At 36.6% G+C, this 21,652-nt stretch overlaps 1 protein-coding gene across 1 annotated transcript in view; it reads left to right on the forward strand.

Moving 5' to 3' along the window:
- Positions 1-21,652, forward strand: part of MAP7D2 (MAP7 domain containing 2) — a 108,489-nt gene that overhangs the window by 49,325 nt on the left and 37,512 nt on the right. Inside the window, 4 exon segments of the mRNA XM_032226834.1 lie at positions 3,768-3,890; positions 4,409-4,557; positions 6,992-7,110; positions 10,481-10,716. Of these exon segments, the coding sequence (XP_032082725.1) occupies positions 3,768-3,890; positions 4,409-4,557; positions 6,992-7,110; positions 10,481-10,716 (627 nt within the window).

The following is a 21,652-nucleotide window of genomic DNA, read 5'->3' on the forward strand; positions in this document are numbered from 1 at the left end:
TTGCTTTCCCTTTGCTTATCACCTCCTCATTTGTGATTTTGTTAACCCAGCTTATATGTAATAGCTGTCTGTAAATCCACATTTCCAATGCTTCTAGTTTCTTCAAGTGGTCTTCTGTCAGAGACTAACTCTACTCTGTAGAGCAGGATAGAAAAGATGTAACCTCTGACAATCCTGATTTTCAGACTTAGGGTTATGTCGTGATGGCAGAAGACCTTTTTCATTTTGAAGAATGCTGTTTGAGCTTTCTCTATCCTTGTAGTTATTTAACTGATCATGTCCCAGCTTTCATGTAAATTATAACCAAGGCACATAATCCTTTCAACTTTTTCTAGTGGTATTCCTTCCGAATTTGTCAGTGGTAAATTATTGGGTTGTTTGCTGACAACCATGATCTTGGCTTTTGAAGTATTAAGATTCAAGCCACATTTTTCAGATATTTCTGAGACTGTTGATGAGGAGCTGAAGGTTTTCATGCTTACTGGCAAGCAGAACTATATCATCAGCATATCTTAAATTGTTGATCTGAATACCATTTACTTTGAGGCCAACATCCATGTTTTCCAGTGCTTCGTTGAAAATTGACTCTGTGGATATTAAACAACAGTGGAGACAGAATACAGCCCTGTCTGACCCACTCTTCGTATTTCTGCATCATCTGAGTATTTTTGGCTTAGTCTCACATTTGCTACCAGATGCCAATATAGGTTCTTTATGATTCGAATGTCTTTGTCATCTAGTCCCACTTGTTTCAGGATTTGTAATAGTTTCCTGTGTCTTATTTTATCAAATGCTTTTTCAAAATCGATGAAGCACATGTAAACACTGTGATTGACATCTCTACAGAGTTGTACAAGAACTTGAATGCTGAATAGGGCATCTTGTGTACCAAGATTGTTTTTGAAACCAAATTGTGTGCTACTTAGACACTCCTCAATTTTGTTATATATTCTTGTGTGAATTATTCTCAGGAATATTTTCAGGGCATGACTCATTGAAATAATTGTTCTGTATTGGGTACACTTTTTTGCATTTATTTTTGGAGGATTGTCATAAAGGTTGACTTTAGCCAATCAGTTGGTATCTTTCCTGTTTCATATATTCGATAGAAGAGCTGCAGTAAAAATTTCTTCCCATTGTCTTCCAGCAATTTAAAAATTTCTACTGGGATATCATCAGGTCCTGTGGCTTTTCTTGTTTTTGCTATTTTTATTGCGTGTTCAACATCTTCCATAGTGATGTTTGGTCCAGTTGTTATACTTCCTATATCAATATAATCCTTAGTGTCCTCAAAAAGTTCTTCAATATATTCCTTCCATCTTTTTAATTTTTCGTCCTTATCCAAGATGATTTCCCCTCCTTGTCACTAAGTTGTTGGTTTTCTTTTTGTAGACATCTGCTGCTTCTTTCACTTTTTTGTGTAACTTAAAATTAACATGAATAAATTCTGTCTCCTATTTCTTTGCATCTCTTTGCAAGCTACTTTTCTTTTGCCAATTGAAATTTTCTTCTAATTGCTTTCTGCAATTCATTATATTTTTCTTTGTTTTTTATTTTTATAAGAGCATCTTTCATCCATGAAATGAAGAATTTCATCCATCATCCACTGTTGTTTCTTCTGGTACCTCTCTCTTTGTTTTCAGTTTGTTACCTTTACTATTGCATTTTTAAATTTATTCCAATTCAATCCTACATCTTCATTATTTAGGTTGTTGGTTTCTCTTAAATGAATTTCTAGTTCTTCTTTTATCTTATCTCCATGTTTAATGATGAAATCACTGTCAATTCTTGGTTTAGGAGGATTTGGATTTTTCATCTTTTTTAGTTTCAGCTGGACTTTGGCAAGTAGTATGATTGGATGGTACATCTGCGCTTGGGAATGTCGTTGTTAATTTTACTGAGTTTCTAAAACTTTTGTTTATTGTAAAATAGTGAATTTGATTTCTTAACTATATTATTTTGTGTATCTGATGGTGATCTCCAAGTGTAAAGGCATCTTTTTGGTAACTTGAAAAAAGTATTCATCACATATTGCTTATGTTTTCTTGCAGAAGTCTACAAATCTGTCACCTTTACCATTTCTGGTTCCTAAGCCAAAGTTTTCAATTACAGGAGCATCACTTCCTTCTCTCACTTTTGCATTGAAGTCCCCCATGAGTATTGTGATATCATTACTTTTTACGGTTTTCAATACATTGCTTATATCTTCATAGAACTTCTCTAAATCCTCCTCATTGCTCTCAGCTGTGGGAGTGTAAACTTGTATAAAATTCATATTAATATTTATTTTGATCATCATGATGCTGTTGGATACAAGAATAAAGGACATGATACATTTATTTACAAGATTGTTTGCATTTTTTTTTAAATTAAAAAAGTTCTTTAATTTTTTAAAGTTTTTTAAACATTAAAAACATTGGACATAGTGCGACATTTCTGGCCTAAACATTTCCATATATATAGTGATTGGATCTTACAACAGTTACATTATATATCCATTACATAGGTCTGTTTAGTCAGTCAGATTACCTATACATTGATCCTTTCTTTTATATAATTACTAACCATACAAATACATATCCAATTCCTACCAATCACACATTCTTAATACCATATTTTCCAATTCTTTCAGTGTTTTTCTGCCCCAGCCTTTTCCACTCATTTCTAACCATTGTACCATTTGTCCCAGATTTCATGATATTCCATCTCACCCTTGTCTTTGAGCTCTAGAGTCAGTCTGTTCATCTGCACACAGTATTTTTTATTATTTCTTGTTTCCATTTTTGTGCAAAAACCAGTCTTGCTGACGTTATAATACGCAGCATTAAATATAGTCCATATTTTTGTGTGATCCCTAGTAGAAATAATTCTGACTTCAACTCCATCCTTTGATTTAGCATCTCTTCCAAATACTTTCTTATCTAGTGCCAAAAAGTCCTAGCTTTCATGCACTCCCACCACATATGGTAGAACCAGGATGGCGAACCTATGGCATGCGTGCCACGGGTAGGACGTGAAGCCATTTGTCAGGGCATGTGAGGCGTTGCCCTGTCAGCTGGACAAAGTGCATAAGTGTGCTGGCCAGCTGACTTCAGCTTTTTAAAGCTATTTTTCGCCCTCCTCAGGCTCCAGAGGCTTTATAGGAGCCTGGGGAGGGTGAAAACGCCCTCCCCCATCCCTCCGGAAGCCCTCCTGAGGCTTCAGGAGCTTTCCTTGAAGCCTCCAGAGCGCAAAAAACCAGCCCTATGGGCAAACTGGAAGTTTGGGAGTGGACTTCCGGTTTGCTCGTAGGGCTGTTTTTAGTCCTCCGGAGCCTTCAAGGAAGCCTCCTAAAGGAACCTCCTGCTCCTGCTACTACCGGTTCATCTGATTTGGGCCCAACCGGGAGCAACCCACCTCTGGTAAGGGCAATATTAGGCTGACCATAAAATTATACTTTTGATTATTGTTTCATGAACTCAATTCAGGAAGAAACTAATTATCAATCATTTTTAAAGTGTTTTGCCATTTTATGTCTAATTCTAATAGATGCTAATACAGTAATTTAATATATTTGTTTGATTGACCAAGATCTAACGTGGGTTACCCAATGAAAAATTGTTTGTGGAAGAATTAAATCAAAGGTTTTGAACTTTAAAATATGTTTAGCTTCATTTTTTGTTGTTGCTGTTTATTTCTTTTGTATACCTTGTTTATTTTTATGTTTAGTTGCACATTTTAAAAGTGGTTATTTTTAATTTATTTTTTCATTTGCTCCCATCCTTCAGCTCATCACATGCACGTTAGTCCAATGGAAACCTTTATCATTTCTCGACTATTGACTCCCACACAAGCTTCTTTAGCCAGATGCAGAAGTACTTTAATGCTTTCTGAGATATATACTGATTCAGGTAAAGCCAATATCTTTAGGAATATTTTAGCTACTTAAAACAATCTTCCCATAAAATAGTAAATTTAATCAGTCTAGAAATTTATTCATAAAATATAAAGGGAGTTCAAAATATATAGAGTTCACCATGTTAACACTAAATGAAGGACTTAAAATGATTCATCTAGCCAGTGAAAGTTTCATAACTAAAATTATGCTGGGGGTAATAGATCTGTTTTCAACCTTATATGTGTATTCATTTTTTAGGTTGTTATTTGTGTTTCTGACTTTAGCAGTAATTTATTAAAAAATGAAGAATTTTGAATATCCCGATCTTAAACACTTGCCAATAAAATGCTTATACGCTTAATGTTAAGTTGCTTGAGCATGGTTATTTAAAATGGGAAGACAATTCATTAATGTTTTGGGAAAGTATGTGTTTGGTTGTTTCTAATAAAGTGGTGCTGCTTCTTTCCTTTATTTCTTGCTTTCTTTGTCTATGTCTCCTAATGAACTTGCTATTGTACTATAACTCTTTAGTATTCCATATCTGTCCTCGTATAGCACCAGCCAGCCCTCTTAAAACTTTTTACAAGCCTTCCCCCACTAGAAGTGTGGAGAAAAAGAAAGCAGCATCTGCTTCCATGTCAGATTCAATGAAGGGAGCAAGTACAAGTGAAGTCTCACAGGTAGGTTTGAAAATTACTTACATCTTTTTAAAAATAAACTTATATGTTGGTTTATATTTTGCTTCCCCAAGATAAAGATACAAATACAAATCTCTGCTTTCTTTTCTTCTATTTCGCAATAACAAAGATGTTAAGAAAGAAACCTTATATTAAGCATTCTTGCATTTGAAGTAAACTTAGTATTTGGGGTTTTTTGCTTTGTTTATTATTATTCACTAGATATTTAGACATTCATAAAATTGAAATGTTTCTGATTATTATGTTGCATAACGGTATCCCATTTAGCTTGGCTATCTATTATCAGATACTGTTAAATATCATTTTATCCTATGATTTTCTTTTTTGGTCACCCTCCTCTTTCTTTCAAGGTACTAAACTTTTTAAAAACACACACACAAAAGCACTTTTAAAAAAATCAAAACTTTCTAATACATCTTATTCTTTGACTTCTTAATATACAGGTTTTAAACTTCAATATTGCATTTAACTCCCTCCCTCCAAACTACCCTTATAGATTTTTTTTTCTTTTATAAAAATCCTTTTTACCATACAGAGTTTTTCTTTAAACTGATACATTTTCTTTAACTTTCTCTTAATACAAGTACTCTCAAATACATTTTCAATAGTTTTTGCCTACTTTAAGAGTTACTTAAGCATTATATAATATGTAAAAAATACATTTTCAAATTTTGGGTTAAACGTTTGATTCACTTGCACATATCAAGCAGAGAAAAATGCATCCTGATTCCAGTTAACTCATTAAGTTTAAGTCTCACCTTCCAGCTTATTTCCATGGAGTAAGATATTTTTCTTCTCTGAAAGTATTAAAGACTTGTAGGCCTTTCTTTTTATCAAAATCCTCAACCTTGTTAATGTCTTTAAAGAAAAAGGCCCAAATTTGTCTTTTTTCTATATGCTTTTCTTTTAGTTGTATTGAGAGGTTTACATTTGAATCATAGTAAGGAAGACAAAAATGAAAGTTAATATCAGGTTCTTCCAAAACTGTGATAAACTCTTCTGCATTTTCAGCTATTTGTGAAGTTGCTTCTGCAATTTGGTAACATTCTCCACATGTTTGCATCTCAGAAATACTTTGAGAGGATTTTTTATCATCAGAGAACAATTGGTCAACAAATTGGTGGATTTTATTTAGAGACCTTTCAAATATAGCTCTAATACTTTGCTCCGCTATCTTGGCTTCCTCTTTTAGTCAGAATCAGAAGATTTTAGCCACCCACAGCTAAGAAGATCAAGCTACCAGTTGCTACAATAGTAAATTAAAATCATGGCTTCAATCTTTATCTTTCTCTGTCAGCTTTTTTTTTTCTCAGCACACTTCTTTATTTGGCTTGCCTTAGCTTCTTTGTTCTTTAAAAAAAATCCCTAAAATGGTGCAGGTCTTCAAAAAGGTATAGCAGGCTGTTGCTAGAAATAGTCTCTTAAGTTGATTTAAGATAGAATAATAATCATTGAAGGTGATTAAGAATAGGAAGTCATAATTTATTGTCTATTTGAAAGGTGCTCCTTCAACTCCCAAACAGATTGAAGCCACTCCCCTCCCAGTTTTTGGCATGCAGACAACTTTGGAGTTCAACTCCAGAAACTCTCTGCTGACTTACAGCTGTATTGAAGGGTTCCCAGGGTCTTAAACACACCCTGGCCTGGTGGGTCATAAAAGTTGATGAGATACCAGTCCCTTCAGTTAGAAGGCAGAAGAAGAACACCCAGGGAAAAATCCTTTGGAGATCTCTCACTGGGTGTGTGTTCAGTTAGTCATGTTCCCAGGAAGAGGTTTCATTTGAGTATTGATCTTTAAAATCCTCTATATCAGTGCACATTTGAATCCATTTTGAGCTTTATTTCAAATGTACCAAGCATGATAAAATGTCACAAAACCAAGCTCTAAAATAAAACTATGTACCATGCAAAGAACCCACATCCATCCTAGTCCAAGACTAGACTAAAAATTAGATTTTAAGGAAATATTTTGAACAAGCTCAGAGCTTGATGAATTTTTGGGAGAGAATGTTCTTCCACAGGGCAGGAACTGCAACAGAAGACATGTTTCTTAAGTATCATCAAATAACGTTGTTTAAGAGATTTTGTTTGAATGTATACTGCAAAATATACAAGGTAGGTGTGCCAATGTGTAAAGGCAAAGGAGTAGAGAAGTTAGATTTAGAACTAAATTTCTCAGGGGACAGATGTCAATGTTGTCAACAACTAAGACGTCCTCTCCTTCAAGGTGTGGTAAGTAAAAAAGATACATAATCAAAAGAGGTGTTTTTATTTTAGTGTGTTTTTTATTATGCAGAGTAAAACATATTTTTCTCTGCAGAAATGATCTGCATTCTTGTTGCTCAAGTTTGTGTTTGCATCTACATACTGAATAATTGTAGTTCTCAGATTATCAAATTATATTATCTTTTTTAAGAATGAGAAGAAAAAGAAACAATCAACAACACCTGTCACATCTGGTTTTGGATCTCCTTTTAAAAAATATGAATCTTCAGCAGCTGTATCTAAACAATCAGCTTCACCCACAACTCCAAAGTAAGAATGTTTTGCAAATTCTCATTGTTCTCTAAGTAAGCTTAAATGTACGCATTTTTTTATTTTAGTGTGTTGTTTTTAATCATGCAGAGTAAAAAGAAAATCTCTGCAGAAATGATCTGCATCCTTGTTGCCCAAGTTTATGTTTAATAGATTTATACTAAGAGAATAGCAGCAGTATTAAGCAGATGCAAGTTCTATTTCTAGTTTTGGCTCTACAAATGCAAGCCAAATTAGATGAGGTAACACCTAGAGTTTGCCAGTGAGAATGTCCTGACTCCCAAAAGTATTTAGTCACCTTGCTTAACAAGGGTCTTCCACACCATTCCACCTGATAGAAGTCAAATTTTCCTTCTTGAGAATGACATTGGCTGTAGCAATTATATTTAAAATAATGCCTTCTTTTATTTTCTTCTTATGGCCATGATTGCTTTAGTCAATCTCTCAATCTTGCCCTTGTCTCCCAAAATGTGAAATTATTGATTACTTTCTCATCAACTTGTATCCTTGCTCTCATGCATACTCATGACTGAGGCCATGCTGTTAAGTGAGCACAATAACCTAATTTTGTAGGACAGCATTAGCCTTATTGGCTCCCATTATAAAAAAATATTACAAAAAAAGTAACTCAATGTTTTCATCTCAGTGTGCTTTCCTCCCTTAGTAAGCCTGTTTATATGTAATTTCATCAGAAAGGTGGCAGCTTGCTAACTTGCTCGTGATTTTGTTTGAATGTATACTGCAAAATATACAAGGTATACACATATACAATGTGTAAAGGAGTAGAGAAGTTAGGTTTAGAGCTAAATTTCTCAGGAGATAGATGTCAATTTTGTCAACAACTAAGACTTCCTCTCCTTCAAGGTGTGGTAAGTAAAAAAGATACATCATCATCAGAGAAATATAAGCACTGAAATTAACAATGGAGATAAAGTGGAATTGCATCTTTGAATAGACAGAAGACAATCACCTCTATTAATGACATCTTTTAACTATAGGATTCTTACTTGTATTGTCCTTAACTTAAATTCAGAAGTGACACATGGTTGTGGTTAAAGTGAAGAAAGGAAAATGGTAGAAATAATATGAGAAGAGTAAGAGATATGTTGGACATTTGCTTCTTTCATTCAAGGGCCCAGCAGTGGTTCACTCTTGCTCCTGATTTTCCTGTGCTGTTTTCCTCCTTCCTGTTTAGCTATTATCACAGGTAACATTGCCTTTTCCCCATTCTCTACATGCCAGAACATGCCTGCTTGGACCAAACCTAGGTGTTTGGGATCTGTACCAAACTCCTGAAGTGGTTATTGTATGCACAGGTTTCTTCCCTAATTATGCTTATAATTATATTACTGCAACTAATCCCATTATAAGAAGATAATTATGCTATACTACATTGAAGAGATTACATCAAAGCATAAATGTGTAGATGTGAAATTAGCCTTAAAGAGTAAAAATTCATGTTTTTTTGACATTTATAGGCACCACACAGATATAACTTGGAATTAGTTTCAGAACTGACTTGCAGAGCTGACCATGGTGCTTCAGTTAGAAAATTACTTATTCAGTACCAAGATTGTATGAATTAGCTGTGAAATTCTTTAGAACCCCCCACTATTTTTTCCTTCAATATACTCTTTAAAAACTATGTAAACAGATTGATACATAAATATCTAGGAATGCTACTACATGCATAAATAGCTTTGATAAGAGATGTTTTGAATAAATTTTAAACAGTTTGCTTCATCCCCACATATTTATATTTTATCCTCTTTCTCTTCTCTCTGTTTCCACATATACATACATACATGTTATATGTCTTTCTTTCATGGCAACCATCCAATTTTAGTCACTAGAGTGTAAAAAAGATGTTGAGACTCTAGAATAGTGGTTCCCAACGTGGGGCCCATGCCCCACAGGGGAGCAATTTGATTTTTAATGGGGCAATTTGAACCTTGTTTAAACAAGTTACATTTATGCTTCCTCTGCGTGAGTAGAGTTCACTGTTTGAGTAAATTAAAAATTATAGGGGGGGGGATCAGGATTTTAGAGATGTTTAGGTGGGGCATGGCCAAAAAAGGTTGGGAACCATTGCTCTAGAAAGAGTGCAGAGGAGAGCAACAAAGATGATTAGGGGACTGGAGGCTAAAGCATATAAAGAACGGTTGCTGGAACTGGGTATGTCTAGTCTGATGAAAAGACGGTCTAGGGGTGATATGGTAGCAATGTTCTAATATCTCAGGGCTGTCACAAAGAAGAGGGAGTCAAGCTATTCTCCAAAGCACCTGAGGGTAGGACAAGAAGCAATGGGTAAAAACTAATCAAGGAGAGAAGCAATTTAGAATTAAGGAGAAATTTCCTGACAGAACAATTAATCAGTGGAACAATTTGCCTCCAGAAGTTGTAAATGCTCCAACACACGGTCTCTTCCAACTCTGCTATCAATAAATGATAGATAATAAAAAGGACTGGGTGTGTTTGTATGTATTTATTTAATATTGGAGCTGAGTCTTGTTTTATATATATTAATAGAAAAATACTAATACACTTCTAAAACTAGTTTACAAGAGTAATCCAAGAATTTATCTTGTGGCTCATTTTGGATTTAAATGGTTGCCACTTATCAAAACTGTTTTGAGTTAAAGTTAGATGTCCAGGACTTTCAATATATTCAGCAATGTTTTCATCTGAAATATCTAATTATCAGACTGCATCCCCCCACAAATTACATTTAAAGAAATTTTATAACTATATGGATATAAACCCCAAAATTGTATATCTGTCACAAATTCAATCATTATATCTTTAGATTATTGCTTTTGTTAATGATGGTAATGGTATAGCAAAATTGTTTTATGACATTGTACCAGTAATATTGTTTTATTTATGAGCCTCAGTGGCGCAGTGGTTAAAGGCTACTTCTGCTGACTGCCAGCTGACTGCTATTTGGCAGTTCAAATCTCACCAGGCTCAAGGTTGACTCAGCCTTCCATCCTTCTGAGGTGGATAAAATGAGGACTCAGATTGTTGGGGGCAATATGCTGACTCTATAAACCACTTAGAGAGGGCTATAAAGCACTATAATGTGGCATATAAGTCTATTTGCTATTGCTGCTAAGGGCTATCTGTTCTTAAGTTAATTGTTTTTCATTCCATTTTATATAAACTGACAGCATCTATTCTATATTGTCTTTTTGTAAAAAAAATACAAAACCAATTCAATTCTATCTTCCCTTGTGTTATTTTATAGCTTAATATTTCATTCATAACCTGATATAAAAGACTGAAAAAATAGCCAAGGCTATGACTAATTACTATTGGTTTGATTTTGTTTTATAAGGCATAACTGAATTATTTGAAATCTATATTTTAGGTCAGTCTCAAAGACTTATCCACAGTCTCCCAAAACTAATAAAACATATCCAGCTTCTCCTATGAAAAATCGTACAACTTCAAACTTGAACCAAGAAAGTCCTAAAAAAAGAACAGCAAAAGTTAAAGACAGCCAGCGGGAGAATATTAGTCAAAGAACAAAAGCATCACCAGCTGAAGTTGTAAATCAGTCTAGAGCCGAAAAATCTTCTATAGGAAAAATTGAGAACACTGAAGGTAGATTCTCATTTATTTGCACTTCCTTCTTTTTTTTATAAGTTTTTATTTTATTTTATGATATACAAAAAATCCAATTTCAATTGAACAGTGTGTTGTCTGGGTACAAATCATTATAGTAAACGATAGTCAAAGTGTTTATAGCAGTATTCATTGCATTAGTATCAGTTATAATAGTATTATTATTAATAATAACAATATTTGTTTAACCAATTTAACATACCTTATCACTGATCCTTCCATATACTTTCCTGTTTCTAGCTCATGTTTTTGTTAGCTAACCATTGATAAAATAAGTCCCAAGTCAAAAAATATTCAGTTTCTTTCTTTTCCTAATTATAAGTGTTGGCCTATCCATTTCTGCACATTCTAAAAAATTTTTAATCACTTTTTTGTCTGTTGGGATCTCTTCACTTTTCCACTTATGCAAATACTATTATAGCTGCAGTTAGTACATGTAAAATCAAATGTAAGGTAAAGGCTCCCCGCGCACAATGTGCTAGTCGTTCCTGACTCTAGGGGGGGGGGGTGCTCATCTCCGTTTCAAAGTCGAAGAGCAGCACTGTCCGAAGACATCTCCGTGGTCATGTGGCCAGCATGACTAAACGCCAAAGACGCACGGAATGCTGTTACCTTCCCACCAAAGGTGGTTCCTATTTTTCTACTTGCGTTTAAACATGTTTCGAACTGCTAAGTTGGCAGAAGCTGGGAGAACTAATGGGAGCTCACTCCATTATGTGGCGCTAGGGATTCAAACCACCAAACTGCTGACCTTTTTGATCGACAAGCTCAGCGTCTTAGCCACTGAGCCACCATGTCCCTTAAGAATCAAACATTCATTCCTTTTATTATATTTGTCAGGTAAAATGCCCACCAAAATGTCTCTGGTTTCAAATCTATATGTTGTTTTATCATTTTTTACAGCCGTATGTATTTTTGTCCAATATTTTTTCGCTTTTTGGCATGTCCACCACATATGATAGTATGAACCAGGTGCCTGCTGGCATTTCCAACATTTTACAGATTTATCCTTAAGCATCTTGCATGTAATGAGTCTATCTCATACATTAGTTTCACCTTTTAAGTTGCGTTACTGAAATAAATGAACTTTTGCACGATATTCTAATTTTTTGAGTTTCACCTGTAAATATTTATAAAATTTTACCAGTAGCCCACCTGGTTCTGGTGTTTTATTGCTCTTTTGTCTCTTAATCGCTTCTGACAATTCCATCATTGATATTCGTTCATTTAACATAGCTTTCACTGTTTCTGGTACTTTAGGTAATTCTGCTTTTTCCAAATATTGTTTAGTTTCGTCTTCTGAAACTTTCTCTCTTACTCATACAGTTTTGCATAATAGTCATTATACAATTGTATCACAGCGGCCAGTTGTTTCGCCGGATTTGGCATTGGTTACTAGTCGGGCCCCACCCAGGGGCCTAGGACGTCGTAACGTATTTTCCTAATATGCGTGCAGATCCAAGCAGTGCGGCTTTTTGCATTTGACTGATGGTGATTTTGTCAATTTTTAACTGTTTTAAATGTAATTCCAGTGCTTTTGGAATAGCACCCAGTGTGCCAATTACCACTGGAATTACCACTGCTGGTTTGTGCCATAGTCGTTGAATTTCGATTTTTAAGTCCTGGTATCTTGCGATTTTTTCATGTTCCTTCTCGGCGACCCTGCTATCACCTGGTATTGCAATGTCTATGATTGTGACCTTATTTTTCTCAACCAGTGTGATGTCTGGTGTATTATGCGCCAGTATTTTGTCGGTTTGTATACGGAAATCCCACAAGATCTTGACCGTCTGATTTTCTGTGACTTTTTCAGGCTGATGTTCCCACCAGTTTGTTGCTGTTTTAATATTATAATTTTTGCACAAATTCCAATGGATCATTTGTGCTACTGAATTGTGCCGCAATTTATAATCAGTCTGCGCGATTTTTTTACAGCAGCTGAGTATGTGATCAACAGTTTCGTCAGCTTCTTTGCAAAGTCTGCATTTGGCATCATCAGAGGATTTTTCGATTTTGGCCTTAATGGCATTTGTGCGGATAGCTTGTTCTTGCGCAGCCAGGATTAGTGACTCTGTTTCTTTCTTTAATGTACCTGTTTTTAACCATAACCAAGTTTGTTCACTGTCCACTTTATCTTTTATTTTTTCCAGAAATTGACCATGCAGTGCTTTGTTCTGCCAACTCTCCATTCTTGATTTTATCACATCTTTTCTGTATTCTTGTTTTGTCTGTTGGGCCTTCAGTAGATTTTTGTTCTTTACTTCGATTAATAGATGTTCTTGACTTTCTTTTAAATAATCAGCCAGTGCATGTTTTTCTTCTTCAACTGTTTGCTTCACTTGTAATAATCCTCTGCCACCTGATTTTCGGGGCAGATATAGTCTATCAGTATCACCACGTGGATGTAAACTGTAGTGCATTGTCATTAGTTTCCTGGTTTTTCGGTCCAAAAGGTCCAAATCAGCTTGTGTCCAGTTAACTATGCCAGCTGTGTATCTTATAACTGGTATTGCCCAGGTATTTATGGCTTTGATTGTATTTCCACCATTAAATTTAGATTTCAAAATTTTCCTAACTCTGTTGGTGTACTCTCGTCTGACAATAGTTTTTACTTCTCCATGCTTGATGTTATCCAACTGCAGAATGCCTAAGTATTTGTAGGCTTCATTTTCTTTGCATTTAATTAGTTGGCCATTGGGCATTTCAACTCCTTCAGATGCAGTGATTTTGCCCCTTTTTATGGATACAGTGGCGCATTTTTCCATGCCAAACTGCATTGAAATATCGGTGCTGAATACTCGGACTGTATTTGTCAATGATTGGATTTCTATTTCTGACTTTCCATAGAGTTTCAAATCATCCATATATAGTAAATGCAAAATTTTTTCAGCTTTTTTGGCTGTTTGGTAGCCTAATTTCATTTTTTTAAAGATTACTGATAGTGGGATCATTGCGATGATGAAGAGAAGAGGTGAAAGTGAATCACCCTGGAAAATTCCTCGCTTGATATTAACCATTCCGTAGCTCTCATTCCCTACTGCCAACTCAGTTCTCCATTGTTTCATTGCCTTTTCAGTAAAGGATGTAATATTTTTGCTAATGCCAGTTGTTTCTAAGCATTTTATGATCCAACTATGTGGCAGTGAGTCAAATGCCTTTTTGTAATCAATCCAGACCATATTCAAGTTCGTTTTTTCTGTTCTTACAATTTTCTAATATCATTTTATCAATTAGAAGCTGATCTTTTGTGCCCCTGCTCCTTCTTTTGTTGCCTTTTTGCTCTACTGGCAAGATGTTGTTTGTTTCCAAATAATCCATCATGTTATCTGCAATAATGCCTGTGAGTAATTTGAAGGTTGTTGGCAAGCATGTTATTGGTCTATAGTTTTCAGGTGTTGTTCCTTTAGTTGGATCTTTCTGAATCAAGTATGTTTTTCCAGTTGTCAACCATTCATCAATTTGGCCCTTTTGTAAAATTTCATTCAGTTGCCTGGCCAATATTGCATGTAAACTGGTCAGATATTTGAGCCAGAAACCATGTAATTGGTCCTTTCCAGGTGATGTCCAATTCATAGTCGTCGTTATTATTATTATTATTATTATTATTATTATTATTATTATTATTATTATTATTATTATACAATTGTATCACAGCGGCCAGTTGTTTCGCCAGATTTGGCATTGGTTACTAGTCGGGCCCCACCCAGGGGCCTAGGACGTCGTAACGTATTTTCCTAATATGCGTGCAGATCCAAGCAGTGCGGCTTTTTGCATTTGACTGATGGTGATTTTGTCAATTTTTAACTGTTTTAAATGTAATTCCAGTGCTTTTGGTATAGCACCCAGTGTGCCAATTACCACTGGAATTATCACTGCTGGTTTGTGCCATAGTCGTTGAATTTCGATTTTTAAGTCCTGGTATCTTGCGATTTTTTCATGTTCCTTCTCGGCGACCCTGCTATCACCTGGTATTGCGATGTCTATGATTGTGACCTTATTTTTCTCAACCAGTGTGATGTCTGGTGTATTATGCGCCAGTATTTTGTCGGTTTGTATACGGAAATCCCACAAGATCTGACCATCTGATTTTCGGTGACTTTTTCAGGCTGATGTTCCCACCAGTTTGTTGCTGTTTTAATATTATAATTTTTGCACAAATTCCAATGGATCATTTGTGCTACTGAATTGTGCCGCAATTTATAATCAGTCTGCGCGATTTTTTTTACAGCAGCTGAGTATGTGATCAACAGTTTCATCAGCTTCTTTGCAAGTCTGCATTTGGCATCATCAGAGGATTTTTCGATTTTGGCCTTAATGGCATTTGTGCGGATAGCTTGTTCTTGCGCAGCCAGGATTAGTGACTCTGTTTCTTTCTTTAATGTACCTGTTTTAACCATAACCAAGTTTGTTCACTGTCCACTTTATCTTTTATTTTTTCCAGAAATTGGCCATGCAGTGCTTTGTTCTGCCAACTCTCCATTCTTGATTTTATGACATCTTTTCTGTATTCTTGTTTCGTCTGTTGGGCCTTCAGTAGATGTTTGTTTTTTACTTCGATTAATAGATGTTCTTGACTTTCTTTTAAATAATCAGCCAGTGCATGTTTTTCTTCTTCAACTGTTCGCTTCACTTGTAATAATCCTCTGCCACCTGATTTTTGTGGCAGGTACAGTCTATCAGTATCACCACGTGGATGTAAACTGTAGTGCATTGTCATTAGTTTCCTGGTTTTTCGGTCCAAAAGGTCTAAATCAGCTTGTGTCCAGTTAACTATACCAGCTGTGTATCTTATAACTGGTATTGCCCAGGTATTTATGGCGTTGATTGTATTTCCACCATTCAATTTAGATTTCAAAATTTTCCTAACTCTGTTGGTGTACTCTCGCCTGACAATAGTTTTTACTTCTCCATGCTTGATGTTATCCAACTGCAGAATGCCTAAGTATTTGTAGGCTTCATTTTCTTTGCATTTAATTAATTGGCCATTGGGCATTTCAATTCCCTCACATGCAGTGATTTTGCCCCTTTTTATGGATACAGTGGTGCATTTTCCCATGCCAAACTGCATTGAAATATCAGTGCTGAATAATCGGACTGTGTTTGTCAATGATTGGATTTCTATTTCTAACTTTCCATAGAGTTTCAAATCATCCATATATAGTAAATGTGAAATTTTTTCAGCTTCTTTGGCTGTTTGGTAGCCTAATTTCATTTTTTTTAAGATTACTGATAGTGGGATCATTGCGATGATGAAGAGAAGAGGTGAAAGTGAATCACCTGGAAAATTCCTCGCTTGATATTAACCATTCCGTAGCTCTCATTCCCTACTGCCAACTCAGTTCTCCATTGTTTCATTGCCTTTTCAGTAAAGGATGTAATATTTTTGCTAATGCCAGTTGTTTCTAAGCATTTTATGATCCAACTATGTGGCAGTGAGTCAAATGCCTTTTTGTAATCAATCCAGACCATATTCAAGTTCGTTTTTCTGTTCTTACAATTTTCTAATATCATTTTATCAATTAGAAGCTGATCTTTTGTGCCCCTGCTCCTTCTTTGTTGCCTTTTTGCTCTACTGGCAAGATGTTGTTTGTTTCCAAATAATCCATCATGTTATCTGCAATAATGCCTGTGAGTAATTTGAAGGTTGTTGGCAAGCATGTTATATAGGTCTGTAGTTTTCAGGTGTTGTTCCTTTAGTTGCATCTTTCTGAATCAAGTATGTTTTTCCAGTTGTCAACCATTCATCAATTTGGCCCTTTTGTAAAATTTCATTCAGTTGCCTGGCCAATATTGCATGTAAACTGGTCAGATGTTTGAGCCAGAAACCATGTAATGGTCCTTTCCGGTGATGTCCAATTCTTTACCTTTTTAACTCGATTTTTGACCATCTCAGTTGTTATTTCTAATACTTGCATTTGTTTGTTGCCAATGCTTTTCTCAAAGTCATGTATCCACTTTGCTTCCTTGTTGTAGTCCTTTGCATTTTCCCACAATTCTTTCCAGAATTCAACTGTGGCCTGTTTTTCTGGTTTTTCACTTTTGGTGTCACCATTCACATTAAGACTTTGATAAAAACGCCGTTGGTCTGATCGAAATTGCTGATTTTGTTTATATTGATGATTCGTGCCTCATATCTTTCAATTTTTCTAGCGGTTGCTGTTATCTGCTGTTTTACAATCTCTACAGCTTCTGATTAGCCGATCTATGATTTTTGTTGTTTTTAAGCCGTTGCTCATGCATGTTCTTTAAGTTACTAGCATCTCCCCTTAATTTTTTTATTTTTTGTTCTAAACGGATTTTCCACTTTGGCTTTGATGCTTTTTCTGTTGTGTGACTAGGTACTTTAATTTTAATGCCAGTTCATTAGTGACTATTGCAGCTGCGCTGTACATTAACTGGTTTGTTTCCAAGATGGATCCCGGTTCAATTGTTGAAAACACTGCATTAACCATTTCATGATAGGGGCCAAAATTTTCTTAGGCACAGTTTTTAGTGATGGTAAACGTTGCCTTTCCTCATTAAGCAGACAATGCTCCATGATCTTATCCTTCAATTCTTTTTGTTTTTTGAGTTAGTTCATCAGTTGGTTCAGTGATAAACTGGTTTCTAGTGGTGGGTAGTGTTATTTCCTCCCCGAGAGCTTCTTCTGGGAGTTCTACTATAATGTCTTTAGTTGTGTCTTGAATATCAGTTATTTCTGCTTGTGATAGTTTTTTTTGGTTTTGCAATTTGGCCTGAATTTCCTCAAGTTCAACTTCACTAAACACTTTATTCCATATAATAAATCGCCTTTGATCTGCTAGTCGGTTGTTCACTAACATTTGAATCTGGATATTGTTGTTTCCATAATTCATACATTCGCTTTAAATAGCCTCTTTTTCTGACTCTGAATTGTAGTAACAGGCCATTATGGCACGGTTTTCATCTGCACTATATTTTTGTCATTTTGTTGGCTGGTCCACTTGTAGCCCACTTGTCGACGGATGTCCAGGGACCCCAACATCCGCCGCGGCCCTTGTTAACCCGCGCGACGACCGATGCGGTATGGAATTCTTATTTGTTTTTTTCACCATATTGTATGGGTTGCGTTTTTTTTTTTACGGGACCAGATGCCAACCTGACCCCCACCCTCCTCCTTTCTCATCCGGGCTTGGGACCGGCAACGGCGGAGTTGTTGTTGTGTGTGTTGTTGTTGTTGTTGTTGGTGTTGTTGTTGTTATTATATTATTATTATTATTATTATTATTATTATTTTTGTCCTCATTTTGGACATGTAAAGTTCCTTTCTCATTTACCCATCTATGTATCAGTTTCTTCTCTTTTTTGGTTTTCAATTATATGCCAACCATCTTCTTGATTTATTCGCATTTCAAAGAAATTCTGTTTAGCATTTGTGACTTTTTTGTGCCAATTCTTCTTTATCTAGTAGTTTCAATTTTATGTTTTATTAGTTCCATTTGATTTTTTTAAAGTCTTTTTGCTTGGTTCTTTCTATACTTCTAATTCCCACTCTCTTTTGTTCTTCTACTAACGCTTTTAGATTTTGTTTCTTTTTCTTGTTTTTTCCCCTGTATATGTTATAGCTATTCCACGACTATATGCCTTAGCAGTGTGCCATACATTTTGTAATGAGGTTTATCCTTCCTATTCTCTTTGTAAAAAAAGAAGTCCATTTCTTTTTCCATACTTCGTATAAATTCCTTATCTTTTAATATTGAATGGTTTCAATGTCCATCTCCATTTTCTCTTTTGTCCTTTCCACTTAACTGCAATTGGATTATGATCTGCCCAAGTGCTTGCTTCTATTTCTATTTCGTGCACATTTGACCTTACCTTGGTGACAATCCATATCATATCTATTCTTGACCAAGACATATGTCTATTTGATAAAATGAGTATTGATTTATTTTAGGATTTTTCTCTTTCCATACATCTTGGATACCTATTTCTTCTGCCATTTTAAAGAAAGTTTTTGGAAGCATATTTCTAGCTTTTTTACTTGCTTTACTGCTGTTATAATCAAATTCTGTGTCTACAATTGCGTTAAAATCTCCTATCACAGAAATATTTTCATATTCCAATTCTATAATTTTCTTGTGTAATTTTTCATAAAAAGTTCTTGTTTATTATTTGGTGCATATATTGCTACCAAAAGTATTTGCTTATAGTTCATTGTTACCTTCACCATCAAGATTCTCCCCTCTTCATCTGCAAAAAATTGTCTTGCTTTTATGTTTCTTTAATATATAGGGCCGTGATTGCGACCTATGGCATGCGTGCCACAGGTGGCATGCAGACCCATTTGTCAGGGCACATGAGGCGTTGCCATGTCAGCTGGCCAGTGCGTACTGGCCAGCTGACTTTGGCCTTCTTTTGAGGCCATTTTTCATCCTCCGGAAGCATCCTTGAAGCCTCCGCAGCACGAAAAACTGGCCCATGGGCAAACCAGTTTCCTCATAGGGCCAGTTTTAGCCCTCTGGAGCTTCAGGAGGCTTCCCTGAAGGCTTTGGAGGGCAAAAACGACCCCTATGGGCAAACCAGAGTCACTTCCAATTTGCTCTTAAGGTTGTTTTTTGCCCTCTGGAGCCTTCAGGGAAGCCTCTTGAAGGCTCCGGAGGGCCTCCAGGTGGGTGCAGGGGAGGGTGGTTTCACCCTCCCATGTTCCTATAAAGTCTTTAGAGCCTGGAGAGGGCAAAGAAAGCATGTCAAAAACAGGGGGGAACGCTGGTCGTGCGCGCATGCATGCTGGGATTATGCACATAGCATGGGTGCGGCATGCCCATGCATGACACACACCCCCGCACTCCCCCCACTTTTGGCACGTGAGCCAAAAAGTGTTCACCATCACTGATATAGAGCCACACCTCTTTTTTTTGCCCGGCTAATGAGGAGTATAATATTCCAATTTTAGGATATTCTAATAATTTTATGTTGTTTTTGATATGGACCTCTTGGAGACAAATAAGATCTATTTTTAGCTTTCCTAATTGTTAAAAAGTCCTTTTCCTTTTTATAGGAGAATTCTGTCTATTTATATTGATTGACAGCAGTTTGATTTCATCTTCCATAGTTTCATTTGTAGATAGGTCTTGTTATACTAGTTGCTCTTACTTCTCTCTGTTCTTTTATCTTTGCACTTTCTCATTCTCCTCTTTCCTTTAATTCTGTTTCATCTTTTTTGTTGTGTGTTGCATTCTCCTGATGCTCCTTCTGTTTCGTCATCTATTTCCTCTCTCTTTCTTTTTCCTTATATGATCCAAATCAGTGACGTGCTGTGAGGTTTATGGTGGTGAGGCACTGACGCAGTGGGTGGGTTTCAATTTTTTTAGAATCTATTCTGTAGGTGTGGCCCTGTTTTGTGGGAGTAGCTTGGCAGTCATGTGATGGGGTGGGAGTGGCCAACTTGATGTCACTCACCAGGTGATGTTATGGATTGGGTTAAAATGTGGTGAAGCCCATTAACAACGCTCTTGCTTAGCAACCAAAAATTTTGGGCTCAATCGTTAGTCGTAAGTCAAGGACTATCTCTGCTTTCCTCTGCATGGCCGCCTTGTCTAGTAAACTATTTATCCTTTCTGGCAATTTTCTTCTCTGTTAGAGGCACCAAAATAATCCATACAATGCAAGGTTTCCTGCTGCAGCAGGGAGTTGGACTAGATGACCTCCCTAGTAGCCTTCTAACCCTAATTGTTGTGCTGTTCTTCTTTCTTTCTGCTAACAAAGAAACCTGCCTGAGGCTCATTCCACATGCCTGCCAGATAGAGATAATGAGATAATGACCCTAGAGAATGTTTGGCTCCATTCACAAGCCTATTAGAAACACAATCCTCATATTGCACAAACCCCAAAACTTCAAAAACATAAAACCATATAACATATAACCATATAACCAATTTGTTCTTTCCTGCACCATTTCAATTTAAAATTATTAAGACTTGTGGACTTCAACTCCCAGAATTCCACAGCCAGGCATGCTCAGTTCCGATTTAAAGCGACAGAATTTGTTTTTCTCCTTTGCAAAAGAAGTTTCCCTTCTTTCTTTTTCTTTTTCTCTCCCTTCCCCTCCTTCCTCCCTCTCTCCCTCCCTTCCACCTCTCTCAAACACACACACACAGAAGTTGGATTGGACGATTTCTCCTACACCCTTCCCTCTCTCACTTTCTCTCAAACACACACACACACACACACACACACACACACGCTGCTTTCAAGCCATGGAAAAGATAACCAATCCAACTTGGATTGGATATCTTTTCCAATAGCTTGAAAGCAGCTCCTCTGCCATCCCACCATCCCCCCACTGCCTTCCTCAACACCTCCCCCATTGCAAATGCAGGCCTGCTGTCTGGTGGGAAATGCCTGGAACGCAATAAAGCTCACCCACTCACCTCTCTGGGCAGGCTGCGGTGAGAGGAGAGGCAGAGAATCCAGAGGGAAGCTGATCGAGCCTTCCAAAAGAAAGAGGCTGGGGGAAAGTGTGTGTGCTATAACTTGGCTCTTTGCTTGGCTTCCTGCCCTCCTCCTGTGGTATCCTTTGTGCTCGTTTGTTATCTCCTTTATCAAGTGTAGTTTAATTGCAGAGGAGCCATGTGCCTTTCAAACTTGTAATCAGTGAATCGGGCTGGATTTTTTATATAGTTTATCCAGCTGTGTCTTGTGTGCTGAGAGAGGAGAGAACTGGATGGAGGCCACTTGGGAGCGGGGAGCACCAGCGAGCATTGAGGAGACACAGGAGGAAGCAGGAAGCCAGGCAAACAGCCATGCTGTAGCACACACACTTTTCCCCCAGCCCCAGAAGGATCCACTATGTAAAAATCCAGCCCATCTTCACTGATTACAGGTTTGAAAAGACAATGTGGCTCTGCCTACAATCAAACTACACTTGGGGAGGCAGAGCACAAGGGAGCCAGGGTCC

Source organism: Thamnophis elegans, chromosome 11, assembly GCF_009769535.1.
Source record: "Thamnophis elegans isolate rThaEle1 chromosome 11, rThaEle1.pri, whole genome shotgun sequence".
NCBI lineage: Eukaryota > Metazoa > Chordata > Lepidosauria > Squamata > Colubridae > Thamnophis > Thamnophis elegans.